This window comes from Neolamprologus brichardi, chromosome 23 (assembly GCF_056152115.1).
Source record: "Neolamprologus brichardi isolate AB-2024 chromosome 23, ASM5615211v1, whole genome shotgun sequence".
NCBI lineage: Eukaryota > Metazoa > Chordata > Actinopteri > Cichliformes > Cichlidae > Neolamprologus > Neolamprologus brichardi.
Window position 1 is genome coordinate 7,967,529 of NC_142125.1, and position 18,743 is coordinate 7,986,271.

At 38.2% G+C, this 18,743-nt stretch overlaps 1 protein-coding gene across 3 annotated transcripts in view; it reads right to left on the bottom strand.

The window, feature by feature from the left end:
- Window positions 1-2,121: 2,121 nt before the first annotated feature.
- The window catches only part of osbpl1a (oxysterol binding protein-like 1A), a 34,090-nt gene continuing 17,468 nt past the window's right edge, over window positions 2,122-18,743 (bottom strand). Inside the window, exons 16-29 of one of the 3 annotated variants that reach the window (XM_006790168.2) lie at window positions 16,040-16,202; window positions 12,375-12,555; window positions 8,602-8,677; window positions 7,655-7,789; window positions 7,449-7,546; window positions 6,266-6,448; window positions 6,019-6,126; window positions 5,209-5,298; window positions 4,109-4,235; window positions 3,802-3,915; window positions 3,587-3,710; window positions 3,411-3,501; window positions 3,110-3,127; window positions 2,122-2,794 (exon numbers count right to left, since the gene is read on the bottom strand). In XM_006790168.2, coding sequence (XP_006790231.2) covers window positions 2,692-2,794; window positions 3,110-3,127; window positions 3,411-3,501; window positions 3,587-3,710; window positions 3,802-3,915; window positions 4,109-4,235; window positions 5,209-5,298; window positions 6,019-6,126; window positions 6,266-6,448; window positions 7,449-7,546; window positions 7,655-7,789; window positions 8,602-8,677; window positions 12,375-12,555; window positions 16,040-16,202 — 1,611 coding nt within the window. In that variant the 3' untranslated portion in view covers window positions 2,122-2,691. Of the gene's footprint in view, window positions 2,795-3,109; window positions 3,131-3,410; window positions 3,502-3,586; window positions 3,711-3,801; window positions 3,916-4,108; window positions 4,236-5,208; window positions 5,299-6,018; window positions 6,127-6,265; window positions 6,449-7,448; window positions 7,547-7,654; window positions 7,790-8,601; window positions 8,678-12,374; window positions 12,556-16,039; window positions 16,203-18,743 lie in introns of all 3 variants that reach the window. The other 2 variants (XM_006790167.2, XM_035907500.2) reach the window with 2 other exon arrangements.

Sequence of the window (18,743 nt, forward strand, 5' to 3'; positions counted from 1 at the left end):
CATAAGAAAAAGCATCAGATCATTCCCGTGTTTAAAATTAAGGTAAATATTAAATACACACGCACCTTACTCATACTAATAGCCTTAATTCTGCCCTACGTTTGACCAATAGATGGAGTGCTTCCCTTCATGTAATGCCAGCTGTTAGTTCACATTTACTCTCAGCTGGTGATGGCAGCAAAACATTATCAAGAACTTGGTGTCAAGGTTCAAGTGAATGACATGGCTGGATCCCCCCCCCCACACACACACACATTGCTTTTTATTTTCTGTCTGTAGCAGTAGTGGTGTTAGCACACACAGACTTGAAGACTGTATTCTGCCCTGTAATTGAAGTGCACTGTAAAGCTGCTCAAGTCATATGAAATGAAGTTTGTCTTTTTTGTTTAATTTTATTTTTGCCCTTTGATATTACTATACAGTTCACACACATAGAGAGTGGGTAACTAAGTACAGAAGAAAATATATAGAGTTATTATTATAGTGTAGTTATACTTTTATTACGAAAAATATGAATAAGATGGTAAATGGCCTGTATTTATATAGCGCTTTACTAGTCCCTAAGGACTTTACATATCCAGTCATCCACCCATTCACACACTGGTGATGGCAAGCTACATTGTAACCACAGCCACCCTGGGGCGCACTGACAGAGGCGAGGCAGCCGGACACTGGCGCCACCGGGCCCTCTGACCACCACCAGTAGGCAACAGGTGAAGTGTCTTGCCCAAGGACACAACGACCGAGACTGTCCAAGCCGGGGCTCGAACCGGCAACCTTCCGATTACAAGGCGAACTCCCAACTCTTGAGCCACGATTGCCCAAGATCACTTTAAATGTCTAATAATCTGCTCTACGTTTAAAATAAGTGAGATGTCATAAAAAGTAATAACAATAAATGTACAGCAGATTATTTTAAATGATACTAAACACTGCAGTCAATTACAATTATGTATAACAGATATAAATATAAATGTAAGTATATTCTGATATATTTGCAGTTCATCAATATGCATGTGAAAGTTTACTTTAAATGGTTGGCTAATTAGAAGTGACTCATAGAGGTCATTAAATGAGTGACAGAATATTTTAAATGTCTAAGAAATAGTCATAAATTATTCTAAACGTGTAATATGTAAATTACTACACATCCAAGCGGGCTGCATTAAATGACTAATCAATTAGGGTTACAAATAGATTATTATATAGGCAACAGATGACTTTTAACAAATAACAGTTCATTGTGAATTAGTATAGTACAGTTCTAGTATTGGGACCCACCCAGTTTGCGTTGTCAGTGGTTATTTTGCCCCTTAAAGTTGCTGGATGTCATCAAATTGCTATGGTTTATGGGGTGGCTGTAGGTCAGGAGGTTGAGCAGGTCATCTGCTAATTGGAAGATTGCAGTTTGATCCCTGGCTGCTCCAGTCAAATATCCTCGGCGTTAGCCCGCATCCACCAGAGTATGAATGTGTGTGAATCTTAGATAGAAAGCACTTAAGCATAGAAAAAGTGCTTGAGTGACTCAGAGGAGAAACGTGCTATATAAGAACCAGTCTGTTTACTATTTACTGATAGTTGCTTCCTGTGTGAATGGTCCTTAAGCTCTGCCAATGTGGAAATGCCAAAATATGCCTAATGGTCACTTGGCTGCCTCCAAAAAAGAGAATATAAACTGTTACAACAGCTATAAACATGTTTACAGACTTGTAGAAAAGACAGTTCTATCCTCAACATTTAATTAAAGTAACTGTATGGGGGTACAATTTATTAAATATCCATCTATTCAGATTCTGTTGAGGCCTAGCATTAGATGCGTGTGTTCACTTTATTTACAGGTGGCTGTGGACCATCACTGTAGAAAGTTTTATCTCTGTTCAAGTTGAAACACTGAACTGGACTGCACTGTATTTGTGGCCCATCCCCCCCCCCCAAAATCTTCATTTTTGCTGAGTAAAATTATTTTCTTTTTGTTTTTTTTTATGTTAGTCTCTTTTCTGTGCTCAGTCAGTTGCTCAATAAGCTTGCATGACTTAGCTGATAACTTACCGCCCTCATGTCTAAATATGGATATTCTGGCTCAAATGCAATCACAGTGGCCAAACTGCCATCACTGAGGCTTTGCTCGTGGTTTATATCAATCTATGTCTTCAGCAGTCAGAAAAATATAAAAATAAATAATAAAAAAAATCATATTAGTCAGTTCTTAATGTATCTTTATAAGGTTGAGACTAATACAGAAAATCTACAGTGGGTTTTGTTCTGTAATCTTTTTTCCTTCACAAAGCAAAATACAGGAGAAAATAATCACAATCCACATTAGACGAGCAGTGGGTTTTTGAGTGCAACGCGAGTCCAGAGCGAATGTAAATAACATGATGAGGTCACTGACGGCTGGATTTATGGAAAGTATATACAGATATACAACTGGAGACAAAACGCTATTATGAATATTTAAAAGAAGACAGGTGGACAGTAAAAATCACAAACCCTATCCACTGTGCTAAAAGTCCATTTTAAAGAAAAACCTCTTTAAGTCAATGCAAATGCTATACTGTCAAACATTTTCTGCACAGCTTCATCTCCATAAAGTAATTTAAGGCCACACTGTTTAAGTACACTTTTTTCATATTGCTTGGTCTTTGTAATTTTCCAATAAAAACAGTTCATGCTTTGTGCAGAGAAAGTCCTTTAATAAATGTCCGGCATCTGGCTGTAGGCCCTGTTCCAGTATCCACCACAGAAGAGCCAGTCCTGGGAACTGGTGTGGGGATTTTGCCCCTGTTGAAACCACCTAAAAAACACATGACAGAAAGATCAGCATTCATAGATCCCAGCAGGGCGAGCCAAAACTGAATACAAACAAGAGAAAGTGAGAAAGAAATGTATGATTCGGAGGGAAGACGGGGTGATTGAGTAATTGCATTTGGTGCCATTAAGAGGAGCTGCCATGCTGGTGGAAGGAAAAGCGGATTTATTAAATTTGTCTATCATATCTGGATAGAAAATACACACAGTGGTAGATAATTTTTTATATTAGAGATTAAGATGTGTTAAGGTCACGTGATCACATCAAACATTTCAGATGCAAACGGCGAACAGCTCTAACCTCGGGCCAAGGGCAGGGCTTCTTAACGTCAAAGCGAGGATGCAGCAGAAAAAAAAGACAAGTGAAGATAAAATGGAGATACAACTTGAGCTTTTTCAACACGCAAAGTGTGACACCATATAGATAAGAACTGTTAATTCATTGATACGCCATGAAAACTTCATATGAGGTAATAGAAAGGCAATGGTATTTTATCTGCACTAACAAAGGCTGATGGTTTAATATTGCCTGGAATTAGTCAGTCCTGCATGGTTTCATGTTTACTGCGTCAAAGTATAAAGAAAGAAGAACACAGTCTCACCTCGTCTTCCACTCTTCATCCGCTTTGGAGCGGTTTTTCCGAGCAGCTCGCTGTTTTTCCTCGAGTCGCTTCTTCTCCTCGCTGGCGAGATCTATCAAAATATTTGACATTTTTTGAGGAAGCAAATGAAAATTTCCCCCCAGTTTCAGTTTAGGTTAAGTGCCACCAATCATTACCGATGTCACCGTTCTCCATGGCTCGTATGTCCGGTCTGAGCCTGCAGTCAGTCTGAGGGATGGCACCCTCCATCTCCTTATGCAACTCATTCAGCTGCATCGCAAAGCATGTGAAGTTGTACATCTGCAATTAAAGATTGCGTATGTACGTTAAAACATTGGATTTCTTCTAAGAGTACCCAATAAAGATCTAATGGTGCATTAATCAGCAGGACCTGGACAGAGTTAGCTGGTCTGGGTGCTATTTTCCACAGCAGCTGGCTGCCAGGAACCACCTCCACAGTGTCTGCAGGTGGTGAAGGAACCTCCTCCTGATCCTCAGCGCAACCCTGAACAGCACGACAAACACAAATAATGCTGAACAGACAGATGAGCTCCAGCCAAGATGCATCATTACAGAACGTGTTAAATACGAACACTAATGATCTCGGTCGCTTTCCATTTTTAGCACTGGATGATATTACTCATGCAAACATCACAACAGCAAAGTGAAGGGATTCCACAGTGTTCAGTAATTCATACCGCATTGCCGCCCTTCTTGTCCTCTGCCCCTTTTTTGTTGTTTTTCTTGTGTGCTTCAAAGGCAGATGGGTCAACAACATAGAGGCACTCTGTCCACTTCCCATAGAGAGCACACAGCTTCTTTTTGCTGTCAAACACACACAGACTTCAGAGGAGTTGTTGTAATTTCGTGAATACGTACTTTAACCTTAACCGTAACCACACAAACACACACGAATGTCTCGAGGCACAAACACTAGTAATGATTTCAGTTGTAATGATTTTTTTTCCCATTCTGTTTTTAGTGTCAACATAACAAAAGCTCAAAAAAAAAAAAGAGAGAAAAAACCCACACAACACTTTTGCGAGTGGGAGACTTCTGGAAATGTAATGTTTTGAATGAAACCAAAAATCTAGTTTTTGGCATGGACGTCACGTTGAGATAAAAAACAACAACGAGAAAAAACACAAGCTCTTCCCTTCTTCTTGCTTGTTAGCATCTGTTATTGCTGCATATTATTTATCAGCATATAAATCTGGCCTGGCTCTTGTGATCATGCACACTAGTTATGTTTACGATGACTCACCGGATTTGCTTATCCTCCATCTTTAATCGAACTGCCCCCGTTTTTGTTTTTACCGTTTGCTGATTTTAACCGCCTCTCCCACACTCGAGTATTTTGACTTTTATTTTGTCAAAAAGACAATGAGGTATTAACCATATGAATTGTTAAGTGATTATTTGCACAATGATTCAATTAGAATAGGTTGATACTACATTTTGTAGATCCTAATTTAGAAATGAAGCACATTTAAACAGCTGCTTATTCAGACATATCCACCCAAACATATGGGGAGGGGTGGATGAGGGAAAAATTGATAGTATAGGCAGATAAATAAGCTATCTGACACTCACTGTCATTCCATGTAATATGGAAGAAAACTAATGTTTCATAGTGTCCTATGGTATGTTTCAATGTGTAATGTAGATTCTGACTTAAAGGTTAAAGAGAAGGCATTTTCTCCCACTCTCTCTTTTATTCAACATTCAAGACTCGAATCAGTCTTCTCTGCAAAGACGGCTCATTATTTAAAAGACATCTCTGAACATCTTGCTCCACCTTTTATCCAGAATATATCCTTCAACTTTGTGTAGCTCTTTTCCAAAAAGGCCACATGGTTTGAAGTTCAAGTAGCACCTTTCACCAGTTCTAAGTGAAAAGAGAAACAGGATGAGTCACACAACACTTCCTCATTTGCTCTGTCTGTTTTCTTCAAGAGCAACACTTCCCCAAAATATTTTATCAGTTGCATCACACTTTTTCTTTAGCTGTAATTTGAAAACACATGATACTTAGATATTAGGTCAGTGCTACGTGTTCCTTTTCATGGCTGCATGTATTGTGTTATAATGGAAGCATGAATAAAAGGAACACGTTGTTAAGTAGCGTAGCTTAGCTGGCTAATGAAAGAAGTGTTTGATGTGAAACATCATGGCTCCAGGCCACTTTTTTTTTCTTTACTTGCCTTTATCTAAGAAAGAAAAACCTCTGTTATAAATTCCCATGAAAGCTAATGACAGCATTTCAAATCTTGTAACACAAACGTCAGACTGCTCTTAACAATACAACATAAAACACAGTTCTTTTGTTTGGTTGGCTAAGCATTGTTTCAATTTAACTTTACTGCATGTGCCAGTGATAACAATGGTTTCATTTTGTTTTTCATGAAATAATGTGATAAAGACCAAAGGCTGCTTCCTATTTAATTATCGCACATTAAAACATGTTTAAAATGCAAATGCAGACAGAATAACACTGAATCACATTTCACTTTATTTCTTTGCCTTATTTTAATTAAGACATTTTAATGCTTCAATAATTCTCAACAAGTACTTTATGTACAAGCATTTTACATGCTGATCCTCTTACCTGTGGTTGACCACCTCCACATTTCCATACTGTTCAATCCACAGCTGACCAACAATGATATTGTGAACACAACATGTGGGATTTGTCCATGTGTAGGCTTCATTGTGCCTGGAGGGAAAAAAACAAAACAGTTTGGCACAATGTGCACTTTCAAAATGGTAATAGAAAAGGCGATAGGCGAATTGGTAAAAGGATAAATATTGATACAGGTAATATTTCCTTTTTAAAAACAGCTAGCAGCTCTTACTTGGGCAGCTCCAGTGTGATTGTGCCTTTCGGCTCAGCTTCCACACTCTTGCCCCAGAACTTGAGTTTGGGATAAATAGAGCCATGAAAAACAAAGTCCTGCTTCAAGCCCTCAGCGTGGAAGGCGCTGACCGGAGGGTGATGGCTCACCTGCTCTGAGATGAGCCTGAAGCCCAGATCCTCCCTGAAATAACCAGGGACACAGCTATGATGAATGGAGGCATTTGAAGACAGCTGTGTATGTTTGGTAAGCTGCACAGCAGAATTTAAGAGCTTGTTGCTAGATAAAATACACTCAGTGGCCACTTTATTAGGCACGCCTGCTCAACCACTTGTTAGCACAAATATGTAATCAGTCAATCACACTGAAGCAACTCTGTGCATTTAGGCGCACGTGACCTGCTGAACTTCAACATGGCATGATTGTGGGTGCCAGATGGGACTGTCTGACTGTGTCGCAGAAACTGCTCATCTACTGGGATTTTTTTGGCCCAAAACAGAGAAAACATCCAGTTAGCTTTAGCTCTCTGAATGCACAACATGTCGAACATTGAAGCAAAAGGGTTACAACAGCAAAAGACCACACCATGTACCACTCCTGCCAACTAAGTTTAAAATTCCCACAGCCAAAATTGGACAATACATGAATGGAAAAATATTGTTTGGTCTGATGACCAAACAAAGTTTCCATCTCTGCTGTGACATTTGGATAGTAGGGTCAGAATTTTGTGGATACAACACGAAAGAATGGATTCATCCTGCATTGTATCAACAATTCAGGCTGCTAGTGCTGGTGTAATGGTGTGGCAGATATTTTTTTGGCACACTTTGAACAATGTTTAAACTCCACAGCCTACCTGAGAGTTGTTGCTTACTAATTCTAGCTCTTTATGACCACAGTATACCCATTTTCTGCTTCCAGGAGAGTAACGACCCTATCGCAAAGCTCAAATTATCGCAAACTTGTCTTTTTGAACATAAATGATCTGAAGTTAAAGTGGGATCTGATTTGCTATTCGCAATATGCACCTAATATAGTATCCAGTGAGTGTATTTTGTTAATTATCATCATAATTAATATCCCACACTAAAGACTGGGTACTTTAAAATGTTTAAATGCAAAGATATTGCTCAGAATTTTTCATACAGTCAGGTTTGGACATAATCTGGACCAGCTCACTTACCTGACTAGTTCATAGGTTTCTCCCAGTAGAGGGTTGAATGGTTTACCTGTTCGCTCCCACTGGGAGGCCACAGCAGACACTGCAAACGCAGCCACACACTACCACAATAGATAAAAAACACACACCAAATCAGAGAAACTAAACTAGAAGCAAAAATTTGTTAAGCTGTGCCTGTGGGCAGTTTAAGTAGAAAACCTATGAACAACCTTCATTCTCTCAATAGAATCTGAAGATGCGTTGGCCTGGTGAATGAGGTACGTGTGCTCCATGTATTCTGTGAGACGCTGCAGGAAGCTAAGCGGCTCGTTGAAAATCACTGGCATTGTAATCTTGGAGAGCTCCTGAAAGGGACATCGAGGAGAATTGAAGGACAAGGTTTCATCACAAAGAGGAAATAAGGTCTTTTGACATGGCAGTGCTCTGAGCTGCTGAGTGTTTTCAAGGATCAGTGTTTGGTCGTTTGGTACATACAAGCATTTACGTTGCTGTGGACCAAAGTATCTACCGCATTAAGGTGAGTATTTATTGCTGTATTTGCTGGTAATAAAAGAAAAAGCTTCAGAAAATACTTCAAATAGAAGAATGACCTTGTGAGATGAAAGTCATCATGATTCATGAATACCCTGACACTTAACCCGAGACTTTCAGAATATGTGATTTTTTTGCTTGTTCTGCTAGAGTAGGAGTAGGTTAGTTACACAGATGTCATAATCTTTATAAAAAAGGGTTTGTAATTATGTTTTTGGTTACTTGATAAATATAGAGTCATTCTCCATTAGCTCTTCTGGCCTCTATTTGGAATTTAAGTAGCTAAACGCTCAACTATTGTCACCACCAGTTGTCTAGCTTTCTTCTTCTTCTCTTTAGTGCTGAGAAAATAGTGTACATTGTGTTTTTTTCCACAGCTGCTTTCTGCGGTGTTTAGTGTGCACTAATGCAGCTTAGGCTAAAAAAATGTATTTGTTTTTGCTAGTATCAGGACATAAATCAACTTACTGGCAAACTATTGGAAAAAGAGTCACCACTAAGTGTTGTCTGCACCTGCACAAGGCTATTTTGCACAAGACCATAAATACCAAAGCAGTGGGTGGAATGATCCTCGTCATCATAATGAATGGGCAATAAAAAAAAAACTCTAGAAAACCATTCTCACCATTCCAATGCAGTTCCTCAGAATACTCCAAATGCTGAAGTCATTTCTTGAAAACATTGGCGCCGGTAAGCTTGTCCTAAAATGACACGTGACACACATACACACATAAAATTACAGTTCTTCTAAAAAGTGTATGTGATGCTTTCATTTTGTTCTATTGCACTAAAAATATTCCACTGGAGTAAATGTGCCAGACATACAATACCTGCTGCAGGCATCACATCAAGTGAATATAGTCAACAATAGCCTAATGTATTATGTGACACACTGGAACAAAGCCCAGACAGACAGACAATACCAGCAGCAAAGGTGGTTAGCAGGAATCATCCATCAGCAGCACTTATGTCCTGTCTGTCTCTAACTGTCTAATAATGTGCGCAGGCTGGAGATTAGTTTAAAGTACAAAAATAAAATGTAAAAACTGAGGGGTTAGCGCAATGATGACATTTAAAAATCACCCAAATAACGTGAACCGCACTCCCCAGCTGCCCGAGGGATCAGCCAACAAGGGATCATACTGCAAACTGATTATTGCATTACACTGTGACCTTATCAATATTTAACGGCTCCAACAGAGAGCCCTTTCTATACTACAACTCCTTCTTGCGCCTTTACCAGGCTGCCCATGACTCTAAATTATTCACACGGTGAAGTGGAAACACCTGAAGAAGTTAAAAAGATCACTGAAAAAAAAAAAAAGACTGTTCGAGTGGGTTATTAAATATCTAATATTGCATAGATCTAACAACAATATAGATTTGATGAAAATAGGCTTATGGATTATAGATTATAGTGGTAGTAGTAAAGCTTAAATGAGAGGGATACATTTAAGGAAAAAACCCTCAAATTTCTCAGAGAAAAACTTTAATACTTTTGTGAAGACACTTTTTAAATTGATTTATTTTTGCTTTTTATCAGAAAACCACATTGTTTTACTTAGCAACGTTGGATTAACACGATCACACCCCTTACGCCATTAACAATGTCACATAAACTCAAATGGGAGGAAGTGCAACCATATCAATAATGTTACCAAGAATATCTTTGCTTCTTTACTACTTGCTTTGTAGTTCCTAATGAACAAAAAATATCATCCTGGCCAAATTTTCGTTGCTTTTCAGTAACATCAACTGAATAATCTTTTAATCCAACCAAGTGGTGACATCGGTGGTACGATGAGGTTGATCCATCCTTGTAAAGTGAAGCAGTGACTAAAATACACGTGTTCTTGAAAATATTTGAATTTAAATTTTTAAAATAAATTTACGATGTTTAAATAAAAAAAATTTAATTCATTTGACAGGAGTGATACATGTAAACACTGTTACATTTAAATAAAAATGCAACTGACTCTTATACCTTAGGCTTTTAAAGATACAGCACTCTATTATAAACATAAAGACCATCTATAAAGTGAGACAGACAAACAACCACACAAACAGTAATTATAACAAAAATGATAAAGACTGGACATAAAGACTGAAAACAAAAACAAACAAACAAACAACCCCCCCCCCCCCCCCCCCCCCCAGACATATTGCATGCATTAAAAACTGATTTAAGTGATGAAATATTTGCTTTAGTTTAAACCATAGTGTTGTACAAATATAGAACTTTAAAGTCAGTGAATGTCGTTATATGTGATGGCAGCGATAGTTTAGATTTTGCTGATGTACACTAGCTTGTCTACATGTGAGAGACAGACGCGCACTCTAGTTTAAAGATTAGGCTTAAAGCTTTCTTTGTTAATAAAGCACATAGACACGGCTGGATCAGATGACCCTGAACCCTCTCTTAGTTATGCTGCAGTAGGCTTAGACTGCAGAGTCTTCATGTGATGTACTGTTTCTTCTTTACTGCTTTCTTTTCACTCTGTGAGTGTTTATACACCTGTACTCCATTTAATCATTAGTAACCATTAAACTCTGGCCCTCTCTCCCATAGTGTTGTTTCTCTTCCCTTAACTCTCATTGGTCCCAGGTGGCTGCCCCTCCCTCTTTCTGCTGGAGATTTTTTCCTGTTTAAAGGGAGATTTTCCTTCCTACTTTCGCCAAGTACATGCTTATTGTGGGTCATGTGAATGTTAGGGTTTCTTTCTAATATTGGAGGGTCTTTACATTATAATGTAAACTATTTTGAGGTGAACTTAGTTGTGAACTGGTACAAGTAAATAAAATAAAACTGATTTTAATTGTAGTGGCACATTTTTAAAGTTTAATTTTATGTGGGTAAGGCCCTTCACACATTTAAAAACAGATTTTATGAACAAGAAATGTATCAAATTCTCAGAGCTAAATAAATTATACATCTTCTGAAATGCATAATGGTTTATTTTGGCTTGCAGTCCTCTATTTTTCAAAGTCTTATTTTGGCTACCTCCACTCAAACATACAAAATGAAAAATATTTCCCAAAGTCTGACTGGGATTCTAATTTAGAATCCTAGACAACACCAAGCTATACAAAATTATTATACATACATAAATTACTTTATGTATTCACTTATCTATTGCCTTATTTAGTCCCTTCTCATCAGTACTGACTGATTTTCAATAAGATACAAGTAAATATTTTACTTTAAATTATATTTAATATTTTGCAAACTAAAAACACATCATTGAAAAACTCTTCAGCCTGCTGTGTAGTCCGTGATGATACATAAACGTTTGCATCATCAGCATAGAAATGACACTTTATACAGTAGGCATCTGATAATGGGTAATATATATATATATATCTGCAAGAGATTGTTGGTCTTAGAACAGAACCATGCAGGCATTCCACAAAGTTCCACTTCATAAGAATGGGCACTGGAAAAGGTTTTATTCTGGAGTGGAACATCCGTTTGACAGTAGAGTGGACATTCCAGAATGCTCATGATGTGCAATTTCAACTTCCTCTAAGTTTTTCAAGCATGCCTCAAAACTAGCTTAAAGCTTACTGGGAAGAAATAATCTCTTTAAGATTATGTTAAAGAGACTCAGAATCCATAGTATGAGGATCTTCAAGTAAGAAAAATACCAGTCCTACTACTTTATTCTTACTTTCTGTTCAATTACAGGTAGGCACTTGAATTTCTTGGTCAAAACACAGATTTTTTTAAACCAGCTGTTAAATCAATTCTCATAAACCTTCAAGATCTAAAGAAGAATTAGGTTCTCTTAACTTAAAAATAAGTGCTGCTTTAAAATAAAATAAAAATTCTCCAATTCCTGACAGATTGAACAGAACAGAACAGAAAATGAAAACTTTGTCAAGTAGTCCTGGGATTGTTAGTGGTTTCCCTCGGGTATGTTTTTATTAGATTAGCATCAGCTCTTTAGTCTTTAAATTACACAGTTGACTGTGTACTGGATAAGTGTTTAAGAAAGTGGAAGGACAGCTTAATAAAATACTTTCATGTGTTAGCTAATGGAGTCTCTGATAACTCTATAAATTTGCAGTCAGTTCTTCTACTAAATGGTCAAATTAGGCATTAAGTGCATTTGTAATCTATCGTACAATCAGAACCCTTTTTTCTGAGAATATGACCCATTGCCTAGGCCACCCTAAATTTTTTCTTTCTTTTTTTTTTTAACCTAATATGTTGTTACACATATCTGACACTAATAACAAATTTGAATTAAAGAATTAAAAATTCAACAATATTAGGCTGCTATGTTGTATGAAAGGGCAGTGACTTTGATGAGCTTGTTCATCTTTGGATGTGAGATTAAAAGTACCAGAGGTCAACAGTCCATTTAAGAAACTGTGATGGTGTATTGCAGAGCTGACCTATGCTTTGTTATCCCATTGGGTTGAGTCTCAGCCTTGTCACCATGGTGATCCTGCTCCAGCGTGCTGGCGGGGCTGCTGCAAGTGCTGCTTAACATGACAGAGCCTTCGTCCTCGTCTTCCTCACAGGATTGGCTGGCTACCGTCTCAAAGCCGCTCAGGGAAAGCTCAGATTCTGAGTCTGGTGGAGACAAACACATGTAGATGAGTCAGTGCAGGATTACTGTTCATCTGAATATCCTCGGAGTATCTAGAAAAAAGTATTGCTATTAGATAGTTGGTCAATTAGAAGAAAATTGTGTATTATCTCAAAATTAAGAAATACTTTTTGTTAATCAAATGTTAAAAGGACAGTATAGTTTCCTTCCCATTACTGTAAGCTGACCAATCGATATAAAACACCCACCATTAGGGCTGCCACAAACGATTATTTTGATAGTCGACTAGTCACCAATTATTTTTGCATTAGTCGACTAATCAGATTATGCATCCATTGGACATAAAACGTACAGCTTATTGCACCAGCATGCATCTGCTCTTATATAACTATCATTAGCTTACAGCTTTAAGTGTTTAAGGTATGTGCTAACTAAAAATAAAGACAAGATGATAGTTTATAAAATTTTAATGAAATTTGCAGATTGTTTCGGTGAAGTTTAATAAACTCCTTGTTATCTAAAATATAACAGGACACCGGAGTATATTCTGGATCATCTCACACTTCTGATAATCAGTTGTCTTCTTGATGTTTATTCAGCTGTGTAAAAACTATAACTTTAATCTCAGCCAAACCGATTTACTCAAGAACAAATAAAATACTAAAAAAAAAAGCCAAACAATAACATTTTATCTAAGTGGCTTATATATATTTAACCTGAGTAGCAAAAGACAACGATTTGCTGGGAGTCCGGTGTTCTCACGGGCTCTACTGAGCCTTGCCCCCGGCTAGCTATCGAGCTAGTGGGTAACAGACGTCTCTGAAAACGTCGGAGCGCTTTTGAAAATATGTGGCGTCTTGATAAACTGAGCAGATATTTAAGGTTTACACAGCTACATTCTCGCCTGAAAATATGTTAAACGTGTATTTTGTGACCCAGAAAGAATAATAAGAGTAATATTAAAACTAACATTGTTGTAAACTGAGCTGGGCTGCGCTATGAATTCTGGGACACAGCTTCTTCTTCTTCGGGGTTTAACGGCAGCTGGCATCCTTGTACATGCAGTGCTGCCATCTTCTGTTTCAGTCCGTTATTACACTCTTAAATCCTACTACTTATTCCTGCAGCTTTTGTGATCTTACAAAGCTTCAAACGACTTGTCGACTATTAAATCAGTCGTCGACGATTTTGATAGTCGATGTAATCGTGACTAGTCGACTAATCGTGGCAGCCCTACCCACCATTCAAAAAAACCCCAAACATTTATGGGCATTATGAATGTGCCTGTACATTTGAGAACAGTGTTGCCATGAGTTTGATCACAAAACACCAAAGACAAATTTAATTGATACGGACATATTGTTGTAAAATTTATATTGTTTTCCAAAACTAAATTTATAAGCTCAGCGTCCAAAATTTGGAAAAAAAAAAGATGTACTACGAGTTGGAAGTATTCATTTTTGCAACAGATACACAGCACAAAAAATATGAATGACCTTTGGTTGAATGCATGAAATAGAAATTTAAAAAGCTGATCAAGGACCAAATCTGATTTCACAAAACAGCTTTGTGTGATTGAGAAGTCATTCGCTTCCTTGTGTTACACTTGACTCAGTAATTGAAGTAATGAAAACGTGAGCATCAAGTGAAATATATAAGAATGCTAAAAAAAGTGACTTTCACAACCTACGAAAAGGAAAGCTATCAACTTACGAAAGAACAGATAAATAAAAGTCATATTTCACTGAGTTAGACTGAGCACTAACAAGCGCTCTATCTTATAATTTAGATGCAGTTTGGAAAATTACAATTGCAAAACGCATCATTAGCAGCTTAAATTTGCTGTGAATGATCTAAAGCAATGACAGCTGACATGACTTCATCACATGGGGGCTGCAGATTTGTCAGCTGCACATCTATGATATGCATCTCCCTATCCATCACATCTCAAAAGTGCTCTATTGGATTGAGATCTAGTGGCTGTGAAGGCCATTTGGGCTCATTAACGTCATTGTCATGTTCAAGAGATCATGTGAATGGTTTCTGACATGTTGCACCAGCCTGCTAGAAGCAGCCACCAGAAAATGGGTATGCTGGTCAGAAAGGGTGGACATGGTCAGTAACAATGCTCAGCATAAGCTATAGTATTTAAACAATGTTCAAATGGTGCTAAGGAGCCAAAAGTGTGCCAAGCCCGAACTGCCATAACCCATCTTCTACAAGGTTCACAGTATTTTACATTTAGAGACATTCTTCTACGTATCTTGGTTGTAACAATTCATTCTTTGAGCTACTGTCGCCTTCCAATCAGCTCAAAGCAGTCTCCTCTGAAATCTAGTACCAACAAGGCATTTTCGCTACCACATTTTCTCTTTTTCTGACCACTCTTTTTAAATCCTAGATATGATTGTGTAGTAAAATCCCAGTATATCAGCCGTTTCTGAAATACTCAGATCAGCACATTCAAAGTCACTTAAATCATCTTTCTTCCCCGTTCTCATGCTCGGTTGGAACTTCAGCAGGTCATCTCAACCATGTCTACACACCTAAATGCATTGAATTGCTGCCATGTGATTGACTGATTAGATATTTATTTAGGCAGCGACTTGTTTATTCGTGGCTGCCCGGTAAAGTGTGCAATACAAAGAAGTTAGTTACTTCCTGATGAAGTATATAAAATCAAATCAGATCTGTGACTCGGATATTTGTTTCCCAGTTTTGCATTCAAAATAAAAAGACGAAAAGGAAAAACACGGCATTATTTGATTTTTCTCTGTGCTGCATTCATCATTTTCTGTTTTTTTATTTTCAGCTGAAAAGAACAAATTATACACTGATTACTCAACAACCACTGTTAAGGGAGTAACCAAAAAACAAAGTGTAATTCTGTCACTTTTGTGTTATTAGTATACAAAACATACAATTATTCTTTTTTTTTTCCTTGTTTGGATGCTTTGTTTTTGTTTTTGTTTTTTAACTAATTTTATGCTAACACTTTGATTGTGCTACAAAAAAAAGACTAAAAAAACCTCCTAAACCATTATTCACAAAAAACATTCAGTCATGCTCCACAACAATCAGTGCAAATGTCCCATGCAGCTCTGTTATTATTTCATTTTCTTCAGCCATGACTCCCTTTTATCTATGAAAGCTGGTTAGATAACTCATCAGGAAAATCAAACAAATGAAATAAAAAAAAAAGTTTGAACAAATTAAAAACAAGCGAAAACACCACCAAGTCCGACATTTTCTCTTTTGTAGATTTTTTTTAAATCTTAGCAAGCATTACTGGTATATATTTTTAATGTTTGTAGAACATGCAGGACTTTTTCACAGCATATTCATTTTCAACAGAACCACTTGGGGCTCGAGGAGCGGCAAACATACCGAAAGCATTCACTGACAGGAAAAAGTACTCCAGTGTCCTATAGGTGGATGAAAGAGCATTGAGCGTGAGTAGGAGCTTGCCACAAAGTCTCCTGCGTGTTTAATAACCTGTCAACTCACCAGAAACGGCGTCGTGGAACTCATCCTCGCTGAGGGCACTCCGTGGTGAAGATCCCTTGACGACGGATTGCTCAAGTTCGTGGTGCTCTGTGGCGAGAGTCTGCAGTGCCTCAGAGAGGATCTTATTCTTCTCCACCTCCTGCTCCAATTTCAGACTGCGCACCTGAGCTCACCACACACAAACACACACAGACAAAAGAAAACACGCTAATCACTCTCAGAAACAGAAACCATCGTGAATTCTATCCTCTGCACTCGATAACCACGAGCAAAAGATGGGCAAGCGTTCTCCAGGCTACCAAATTTTTATTCAAAGTCTCATTAAAAACAGAGGACAAATGTGCATGACTATGAGACAGGCTTTGATGGCAGCAGGCCTGCAAGTAAACAGCATGTTGACTGACTGATCCCCCCCCCTCTGTTCTGTCCTCTCATTATCAGACCCATGGCGAGAGAGACAGAGATGGAGCTGAGAGGGTTGAGCCATGTTTATCTGTAATGGAGGCCAGCACCCTTGATGCTGCCGTCTCAAATAGCCTGCCGGAGAACACGAGTCCCGTAGAAGAGAGGGAATCAAATGACAGATAATGGACTCCGATATAAACCATTAGCTAAACCTCCCTTTCACACAAAACATTAGTGCTGATAATATGAAGGTGTGCTCACTTTTACTTCACCATTTCCACGGACAGGCTGACATTGTGCAAATGCAAACTTAAAGTCCACTGACGAGGCAGGGGTTTACTTTGGATTGTCAAAGTAACAGAAGAGGGAGAAATGATTATAAATGATCATCCACAAGACATGAGAAAGCTAAATGAAGTGGGGTGGAAGTGCTGTGTGATGACAGAGTGCAGATCACTTGACATCTCTGCACAATTCTGAACTTAGAGAGGAATTTCCTCCTGCTGACCCCTCCACAGGTGGTGTTTAAATACAAAGCAGGGCTGCAGGGCCTGGAAGTGAGTCAGTATATTTCCTTTGCAGGGGGAGTAAGCACAGGGCCAACTTCTTCATTTAGCCGGCGAACCATCATTTACAGACGGAGCTATACTCTATAGGTTGAATTATCCCTATTGAGACTAGGCCTATTCATGGTGAGTTCTGAGATTCTGTGAGTCTTTTATCATGTGCTCTGCCTCTGCAGATTGCAGTTCAAAAGGCTGTGCAGCTGAGCGATCGAGGCCCGGCCCACATGTAAAGACTGAATGCACTGGACTGGCTGTTAAACTCAGAACATTCAAACTGTTCCTGGCAGCCCCAGCTTCATCAGCTGCTGTCTTCTTCTTAAAGATCCCCACAGAAATTATTGAAGTTGTGTTACTGAGCATTTGTGAAGAGACGGAGTCTATATAAAAAAAAAGGGGGGGGGGGGGAGGGGGGGAAGGACATACACATTGTGACTGAAGAGAGGTTTTTTTTTTTCTCCATCATCTAATGATTATATTCAGGGTTTGGTTTTGTCTGGTCTTTTCATGTGCTGCAGAAAATGAGCAGCAGTGGGAATGTCATGCATAAAAGGGTTGAATCTATGCATTGATGTGAAGGTAAACATGCCTTGATTTACATAGCCAGCATCTCAAGTGTACATTTATCACAGCAGTGCATCAAAAGCTGCAGCACTACCAGACATCATTTTTCACAATCAAAAGAGGGACTAATTCTTATTCTGGTGGAACATTCAAACACAAATCTGATTCAGAAAGAGCTGCAAATTAAAACCACGACAGGATGCAACTTAACACTCTCACTTTTACAGATTCAGTGCTTTACTGCACAAAAAAAAGAAAAAAGATGGCACTTTCACATTATGATAGTAATCAGAAATGCAGTCGTTGATATGTTGTAAATTATATGAATCATCAATGAATAGTGGTTTTTCTTCTGCATCAAAAACCAGATTAAATCGGAATTATCTATAAACACATCAGCCCCGTCTCTGATGTATCCACATATATCTGTGTTTACATCGTTCATATTTCGCTGCCAGTTACAAAATCACAGCCAAAACCCTCTTGCTTCCACTGAATAACTTGCACACATAACCACACAGATTAAAGAGTTCCACTGTTAAATAAACACTGAGAATTATTAGTATTTGCATTAAAGATATGTACTGCAAATGACTGTGCCGCACTGTTTATATTGTGTTAACTGGCTGCTGATTTATGTAATAAAAGTTTGAGCCATGCACACAGCATGGATTTAGGGATGGCAATATGAGGCTGGCAATCCATTTCTTTTACCCAGAATATTATAGCAGTGTCATTGCAATCCATTCGTGACTTCTACTTACTTTGGTGACTCCTTTGACTTTTGTCCTTCTCATAATGCCATTATCAGCCCCTTAAATATTTGGTTTCAGACCAAATATGTTTAAAACCATTCTTCTAGTTTAATCGTGCATAGAAAATGAGACATTCTAGTCCTGTTTTTTTTAACCACACACAATTTTACATTTGATTGACAATATCGGTTTCACTGAACCAAAATATTCTGTGGCAGTATATCCCCTTGCTGAGAAATTATCAGTCTACTGCTTTGGCTTATGTTTGACCCTGAATACAACCGGGCTTTACGCCAGTGTAATAACTTGGCTGAACACACTGCTCGTCTTTGTGCTCCTGATCCAATTTTACAACCTGATGCCTTCAATTTAGTTTCAACTGAATTACTCTATGCTTGAAGTCTGCAATTCATTCAT